At 37.0% G+C, this 8871-nt stretch overlaps 1 protein-coding gene across 1 annotated transcript; it reads right to left on the reverse strand.

Moving 5' to 3' along the window:
- Nucleotides 1-202: 202 nt before the first annotated feature.
- Nucleotides 203-7674, reverse strand: LOC131063506 (putative multidrug resistance protein). The gene is made up of 8 exons (XM_057997350.2): nucleotides 7146-7674; nucleotides 6784-6838; nucleotides 6488-6666; nucleotides 4242-4699; nucleotides 3593-4133; nucleotides 2130-3008; nucleotides 990-1987; nucleotides 203-904 (listed from the first exon to the last, which is right to left on the reverse strand). Exons 1-8 carry the CDS (start codon nucleotides 7419-7421, stop codon nucleotides 547-549), a joined length of 3744 nt encoding a protein of 1247 aa, XP_057853333.2. The 5' UTR covers nucleotides 7422-7674; the 3' UTR covers nucleotides 203-546.
- Nucleotides 7675-8871: the final 1197 nt, after the last annotated feature.

Raw genomic sequence — 8871 nt, forward strand, 5'->3', positions numbered from 1 at the left:
AGAAAAATTTCAAATATTCATATGATAACATTGATAAATTATTGAGCATATCTAATATACATAAGTTGAATTGAGAGTTCAAATGAGAGTTGAAAGTCATAAATTTATATACATGATGTAGCTCAATAGTTAATTCATATACATGATGTTACTTAATAGTTAATACATGAAGGGACATCCCCTACGGGTCCCTGTCAGAATGTTTCCATTTCTGAGATACCTGATTTTATGCAATCCCCCAATATGACTGCTATTTTCTTAATATATTAATGAACTTTAAAAATTACATAAATATATTTCATTTCTTAACCTAAAGTATTCTATATAATCATTTATTACTTTTCTACACAACCCTCTTAGTTTTAAAGAGGACCTTAAACCTGAAACCAATTTACTAGATAAATACTGTCTGACTTGTGGGACAATATTTTACATCAAATCCAGATATGAAAACATAGCCTTGCCAGAGGGACTATATAATTTGGCTACAGTGTTTACTTCTTTCCTTGTCATTCGTCTACAAGATAGATTTCAGTTGTATAGATTTCACTGGTGTTGCTGAATTTGATAGAGATCAAAGAAGGCTCCTCTCCTGCTCATCAAGTCTGGAGGAGTACCTCGCTCAACAATCACCCCATTGTGAAGAACAGCAACAGATTGGGCAGCCCAAATGGTGTTGAAGCGATGAGCAACCAGCACAGTTGTTCGGCCCACCATAACTCTGTCTAAGGCAGCCTGCACCACCTTCTCACTCTCCCCATCCAATGCACTAGTTGCCTCATCCAGCAACAATATACGTGGATTCTTTATTATGGCCCTTGCTATTGCTATGCGCTGTTTCTGCCCTCCCGACAGTTGCGTTCCTCTATCTCCACACTTGGTTTCATACCCATCTTTCAAATTCCTGTAATGAATGTACAAAATTAGACATGAATATACATATCTTCAATACATCTATCTAAAAGAGTCAGATATAATTGTAAACTTACGATATGAAGTGGTGGGCATTGGCAGCTGTAGCAGCTTGAACAATCTCAGCCTCAGTTGCAGTGGGTCTTCCATACAAGATGTTATCTCTAATGCTTCCTGCAAATAAAACTGGCTCCTGCCCTACCAGTGCAATATGCTTTCTCAAACATCTCAAATTCAAAGTTTTGATGTTCATTCCATCGACTGTGATGGTGCCTTTGAGAGGGTCATAGAATCTCTCTACCAGCCCAATGATGGTCGACTTGCCTGACCCACTTGGCCCGACTAAAGCTATACTGCTCCCTGAGCTAACCTTCAAGTTGAAATCTTTCAATATTATACAATGTGGGCGGGCTGGATAAGCAAAGTCTACACTTTTGAATTCTATGTTCCCTTGAATTGTGAGTGGTTTTGTTCCTTGAGGATCATCTGGGTTGATTTTGGTGACCCTGTCCAGGATTTCAAACACAGATTTGAATGCAGCAGAGCCTTTGGCGAGGTCTGAAGTCATACTGCTTGCTTCGGCTATCACTCTTCCTGTGCTCACCAGGATGAAGAAGGTCTTGAATACATCCCCTGGGCTTATCAGTCCCTGGTGCACAAGCTTTCCACCATACCAGTAGTCCAAACCCCAGGTTAAGAAGGTCAGGCTCTGAGCACTGCCAATTCCAATGCCTGCAAACCATGATTGCTTAATGGCTTCCTTGCGGGTGCGTATCTGTGTTGCTCTGAACAGTGAGAGGACCCTGTCGCTGGAACAGAAGGCTGTGATTGTTCTATGGTTGGCCACTGCTTCTGCTGCTATTTGACTGCACTGATTTTGGGCATCTCCGGACTTCTTAGACATGTTCTTCAAGAGAACTTTTCTGATGTAGGCGCATAGAGTTGTGAGAGGCTGCACGGCTATCATCACTATAGCAAGCCGCCATGCTACTGCCATTCCCAATGCCGTTGCCAGAATAACTGCTGTACACGTATGGATAATGAGAGATATCCTATCAGCCACCAGAGATTTTACCTGCATTGAGCCCACATAAAATCTTATCAAGAGTTCTCTACAACCCACTCATCTTGAACCAATCAATTAAGTACCTAAATGCTTAGAGGTAATGTGGATATATCATGCAATGCTTAATCAGACTGGACCTTCATTTCCTTACCACATTAGCTTCATTGGCAAGCATAGAACAGATTGCTCCTGGAGATATCTCTTCCTGGTCATACCATCCAACCTCAAATGTCAAGACTTTGGCCATCATGCTCTCCCGAATCCTCTTGGTGATCAATTCTCCCATTGCTGTAAAGTTGTAGTGCTGAACAACATTGACCACGAAAGAAATGATGAATAGAGAGAAAAATACCAGGTCATATGACCTCATCTTCGATTTCATCTCTTGATGATCTTTAATAAAATATGCAGAGATCATGCTGCCCAACACAAATGCATAGATGGGTTGCACTGCACCATATACAAGAGCGCATGCACTGCCAACTATGGCCTTCTTCCACTCAGGTGCAGTCAAAGCCAGTAGTCTGCAGAAAGAGGAGGGCTTGCCATTCACCCCATTGGCTCTGCTATTTATTTCCTCCAAGTGACTGGACAGGCCTGATCCAGGGCTGGAGATGCTCAGTCTTCTCAAATTGCTTAGCCTTGTGGAGGAAGCTCTATCTTCTAGTCCTGTAGAGTTATCCTCTTCACCTGTTGCATGACACTGCTGCTGCATTTTCCATAGCATGTTGTAAACTCCATTTGATTGATTAAGAAGGTCCTCATGGAGACCTGATTCGATGACTTGTCCCCTCTTAACCACTACAATTTTATTAGCATTTTGGATTGTAGAGAGTCTGTGAGCCACCACTACAGTAGTCCTTCCCATACAAGCTCGGTCAAGAGCTTGCTGCACAACCTTCTCAGACGCTGCATCTAATGCACTTGTTGCTTCATCCAGGAGAAGGATAGGAGGATTCTTAATCATGGCTCTTGCAATGGCAATTCTTTGTTTCTGACCTCCAGACATTTGAATTGCTCCCTCACCCACCTGCAATATTTAAATCAGCTTCAGAAAAGAGAATTTGAAAAAAATTCAATTCTAAAAAACCTATTCAATATATATTAATTTTTTAGGATTCATGTTGAAAGTTTCTAGATTTGACTGTGCAAATATTTTTCTAACATATTCTATGATTCCACTCATTCACTAAACTTCAACTTTATAATTGAAAAGAAAAAATATATTTAAATTCATAATAATTGTTTCATAATTTTTAACATAACTCTCAACTAATAATACAAATGAATCATATTGGTGTCAAATTAGATAAACATTTTTTAATCAATATTTCTGATCATATTCTGATCCTACCCACTCACTAAACTTCAACTCTATAATTAGAAAGAAATATGTTTTAATCCATATTAATTGATCCATAATTTTCAACATAACTCACAACTAATAACGTAAATGAATTACACTAATACCAACTATGTAAACATTTTTCTATGAGATATCTACTCACTCACTAAACTTCAACCCTCTAATGGAAAATAAATATGTTTTAATCCATACTAGTTCCATAATTTTCAACATAGCTCACAACTAATAACATAAAAAAAATGAATTACCTGAGTGTTGTATCCATCTGGTAGTTGGGCGACGAAATTGTGTGCGTTGGCAGCCATTGCTGCAGCAACTACATCCTCCATGCTTGCTCCTTCACTACCGAATCTTATATTCTCTAAGATCGACGTGGCAAACAAGGCTGGTTCTTGACTCACTAGTCCAATCTGATTCCTCCACCACCTCAGCTGGAGGTTCTTAATATTTATACCATCTACCATTATATCTCCTGCGACTGGATCATAGAACCTCTCAAGCAAAGCGATGGCTGTAGACTTCCCAGAGCCGCTACTTCCAACCAGAGCCACAGTTTGTCCTCCAGGAATGTTAAGGCAGAAATTGTTTAAAACTTTGGTGTGAGGCCTAGATGGGTATGCAAACCCAACGTCTTTGAAATCTAGTTCTCCATGGACCCTTTCCAGCACCTGCCCTCTGCTATCATCAAAATCTATGGTAGGTACCCTCTCAATCATCTCAGCAATGCGGTCTGCAGCAATACATGCCTCACTGAAATACTTCAAGTTGGGTAGAGCAGTTCCAAGAGCTCTGTCAATTCATTAAAACGACTTCAAAAAGAAATTTTGGGTGGAGTACTGAAAAAGATGAAAGAAAAAAGCAGTGAATATACTGGAGAATGATTATTAGGATTCATACAGGCCTCCAGTGATAAATGAAAGACCAGTTGCAAAAACTCTTCCACCACTCTCTCCTTCGTACATGACCAATCTGCTTGCATACCATGACAGTAATGCCCAGATGGCAAATGCAACTCCATTGCTGCCAATGGCCAAACCTTTGGCCAGTCCTTGTTTAATTCCTAGCTTCACCAAGTCATTCAAAGCAGCTGAGTAATTTTCTGTTGTTCTTTTCTCTCCAACAAAGGAATACACTGTTCTAATGGAGGATAGAGCTTGCTCTGCTATGTTGCCTGCCTTGTTGTATTCAGTATGCATTTGACCAGCTAATCCCATAAGAATCCTTCCATACATCAATCCTGGGATTACAAGTAAAGCCAAGAGAGGGAAGGCCACCAAGGCCAGTTTCCAACATAGATAAAACGATGTTGCATAGCTGAATACAAATAGTGATGTATTCATCAAGAAGCTTGGCACCTGAAAATCCAAGGCAAGACAGCTTATGCATCAGAAAACATACAAGAAAATATGTAGAAACTATGTTCGGAACATACAGATAGTCTGTTTCATTGCAATCCAAGCAAAGGAAATGAATAAGGCAAGAACTAATGTTTTTAAGTGTATGTCTACCTGCAATATTCTACTATAAAATCAATATGGAGAATAAAAATATGGAGAATAAAAAGCTTTCCCAACAAATCTATAAAAGTTGTCTTAGAATTTCAAAATATGAAAAAAAGGCAATTTAGTTTCAAACTTAAATTATCTTGTAAATTAGATGTAGGTTTATTCAAATTGTTATAATCAATTATATAAAAACATATATAAAAACATCTATGTATTCTGACATATTTCCATAAAAAGAAAAGGTGCAGTTTATAAAAGATCCTACTTAAAATACTTGCAGTATTTATAGAGAATAATAAGTAAAAATTATCCTGGTTTGATAATTTTGATTTTGGCTACTGTGGTCACAAAGTATTCAAACTTCATGATATATATATATATATAATATTTTAAAACAACAATTGATTACAAAGTGAGTCTATTAGTCTTAAAATGATTTCTAACACAACAATTTCAAAAAATCCTGAGAATTTAGATGAACTAAAAAACCTAGCTCGTATACTAACAAATATGAAGCAAATGATCTAATCTATATTTACAGAAATAGTTATTAAAAAAATGTTAGACTACTATGGTTCCCTCATACTTGGTAAAATCAATGTTTTAACTTAAGAGAGTTGATTAGAAAGGTTCACATGATATCAATTTCTGAAATGAAATATTCTATTATTGTTATAATGGATTGATGTATTATTTTCTTCCTTCTGTCTTGTAGACTTGTCATTACACCAAAATCACAAGTGTTAGTGAATTTTGAAATCAGAATCTTCATCTATACTCAAAAGTGTGACAGTTAATCCACAAGTTTAATTCCCAAAGGTGTGGGGGTTAGTCCAACACCTTTCGTTCAACAGAACTCAAATCAATGTTTTGACTTAAGAGAGTTGATTAGAAAGGTTCACATGATATCAATTTCTGAAATGAAATATTCTATTATTGTTATAATGGATTGATGTATTATTTTCTTCCTTCTGTCTTGTAGACTTGTCATTACACCAAAATCACAAGTGTTAGTGAATTTTGAAATCAGAATCTTCATCTATACTCAAAGTGTGACAGTTAATCCACAAGTTTAATTCCCAAACGTGTGGGGGTTAGTCCAACACCTTTTGTTCAACAGAACTCAAATCAATGTTTTAACTTAAGAGAGTTGATTAGAAAGGTTCACATGATATCAATTTCTGAAATGAAATATTCTATTATTGTTATAATGGATTGATGTATTATTTTCTTCCTTCTGTCTTGTAGATTTGTCATTACACCAAAATCACAAGTGTTAGTGAATTTTGAAATCAGAATCTTCATCTATACTCAAAGTGTGACAGTTAGTCCACAAGTTTAATTCCCAAACGTGTAGGGGTTAGTCCAACACCCTTCGTTCAACAGAACTCAGAGAAAAAATTCTGATATCACATATAGATTTGTTGTTACACTAAAACTCATAGATATTAATGAATTTTCAAATCAATATCTTCAGCTATACTCAAAATAGCCGTTGATCCACTAAATCAATTACTGAAAATTCAATAATATCTTAAAATATAATATTCAAATTTATCTTGGTAACTTAATCCAGTTTCTCAACTTGTAAAAATGATCACTTTTCTATGCAGCATTGATTAGAGAGAATTAGTGTACCTTTTCACTGAGCGCATCTTGAATCACAAGTGTATCATTAGAAATGGTGGTGATAACTTGTGACGTGCTAACCCCTCCATTATCAAAGAATCCAACGTCTTGTCTCAGAACAGCTTTCAGATACCTTGTGCGCATATAAAATGCCTGTCTCTCTCCAGTCCTTGTCCAGCAAAATCCTTCTACAAATCACACAAACAATAAAACAAAAAAACAGGATTCAATCCATTAATTCACTTACAATACCACCCTAATCAAATCATGACCCCCAAAAGAAAAAAGGAAAAAAAAAATTATACCCAAAAAAGCCGCCATCCATACAGCTATTCCAGTATAGACGAAGTATAGAGTATACTGTAAAGTCAAAAACATAATTATTAGTAACAAATTCTAATCTTGTTATATTCCAGTGCATGGCACTGACCACGTACGACTAAATCTATAAAGTAAATAATTGCAAAACCTAAATTTAAGACTTTTGATTGAAGACACATTATCATGATAAGTGCAAGTTGCAACAATCATTGTCTCCTACAGATCTCCAAAGGCAACTTTTCTATTCATCCAAAAACATAGCAGCCCACATTACGTTGAAGTTTCAGTCAAGAACTGTCCAATAAAGCTGCAGAAACAAATTATACAACAAACAAGGAAATCGTACCTGATTCATATCATCCATGAAGACTTGGGAACTTTCTTGTCCTCCTCCTAGTGTATTAACTATTCCACTCAAAACTACCACTAATGCTGGGGTGGACATGCCATCCAAGAGTGCTCCAAGAGTACCCAAAATCATCAACACCACGTCTACCTTGTCTGCATATCTCACAACCTTCCACACTCTACACTTGCTTTCTTTTTCTCTACCCTTGGCTGCAAATTCCATCTCAACTGCTTCTCCAATTTGAACTGAAGCCTCATTTGTCTCACCCTCCATTAGACCCTGCTCACAACTAGAGATGGGATGATGAAAACAATCAAACAAGATACAAAATGGAAGGAAACAACTAGAGATGAGATGATGATTGTCTAGGAAGAAAACAATCAAACAAACAAGATACAAAATGGAAGGAAACAACTAGAGATGAGATGATGATTGTCTGGGAAGAAAACAATCAAACAAAACAAGATACAAAATGGAAGGAAACAATCAAACAAGATAGAAAATGGGAAACAATCACAGAATGGAAGAAAACTGGTGTCTCGACTTAAGATCTTAGGGGTGTCTCATCTTATAAAGACCAGTGATGGCTGGGAAGGAAACAATGGGTAATCAATCAAGACACAAACACTAAGAATAAAGCTGATGACTTGACTTGAAATCTGTGGAATGTGGCATCTTATAAAGGGTAATGGGAAGTGACTGGAAATGACTTGACTCAACTCGAGGACAAAATTTGGCAACTCAAGGACAAAATTTGGCATGCCAAAAATGAAGGGTACTGTAGCACGCTATAAACATTCTGTCCTTCATAAGATTAAACAAATAAATCACTAGAGCAAAAGAGATATAAAAATGTAGTTCCTCAAATGGCAGGCGACTTTATTGTGTTTTTCGTGGGGCTGATATAAGCCATCTCTAATAATCTATCCTGCAACTTTATGATTTGTTTGACTATTATATTGATAAACAGATCACGAGGTCTTTACTTTGTCCATAGATCACTGGTGTTCGTTATTGAACCCTAAAAAGTATCTGAGTTGGGGGTGGTGTTCCTTTGGAGGCCTGACGTCATCTTTTGTTTTTAATTTTAGTTTCTGCATATCTAAGCAAGTAGCTTTTACAACTTGATTCAGATTTGGATACCCAATGGGAATGCAAGTCAGGGCAATCTGGATTTTTTAGGCCTCGCTCTGGCCCACCTAAGATTCTAGACAATCGTTTACCTCACCAAAAAGGTAGCTTCACAGAACTCACTGTGGATAATAGTTGCATAGAGCATGCGTAGTGAAAATGAGATACTTTACACCTTATTGGCTGAATAAGACATCGTTTGAAGCTCTATAGGTCTCCTTTTCTGACTCAGAGACTGCCCACTACTCTAAAATAAAAGACAGCTTCTTTCAACCTATCTTCTCTCTAATATAGAAAAATAGATTGGTCCAACTCTTCTGCATAAAAAATTCTTACTGCTTTATATTATTTAACTTCTGTTGTTTTACTACTAAAAGCATGTGTAGCATATTGGTTTAGTTTATGCTCTTTCTAGATTGTTTAGGTGGGTGCTCCATTGTTGACCTCAGGGTCAATTGTGCTCTGCATGGAGAAGGTTTAAAATGGGCAGTTGGAGGGTGGCAGCTTCCTATTTATTTAAATACGCCTTGGAAAAGTCTATGTTTAAGGGTGGCAGCTTCCTATTTATTTAAATACGCCTTGGAAAAGTCTA

The sequence above is a fragment of the Cryptomeria japonica genome, chromosome 6 (assembly GCF_030272615.1).
Source record: "Cryptomeria japonica chromosome 6, Sugi_1.0, whole genome shotgun sequence".
Classification (NCBI taxonomy): Eukaryota; Viridiplantae; Streptophyta; class Pinopsida; order Cupressales; family Cupressaceae; genus Cryptomeria; species Cryptomeria japonica.

Excerpts from the sequence above, each read along its gene's own strand:
- LOC131063506 (XM_057997350.2), bottom strand. The coding sequence starts at position 7,421 with ATGGAGGGTGAGACAAATGAGGCTTCAGTTCAAATTGGAGAAGCAGTT. Across the intron at positions 6,839-7,145 it reads TCATGGATGATATGAATCAG|TATACTCTATACTTCGTCTA; the intron begins GTACGATTTCCT and ends TTGACTTTACAG. Across the intron at positions 1,988-2,129 it reads TTGCCAATGAAGCTAATGTG|GTAAAATCTCTGGTGGCTGA; the intron begins GTAAGGAAATGA and ends GGCTCAATGCAG.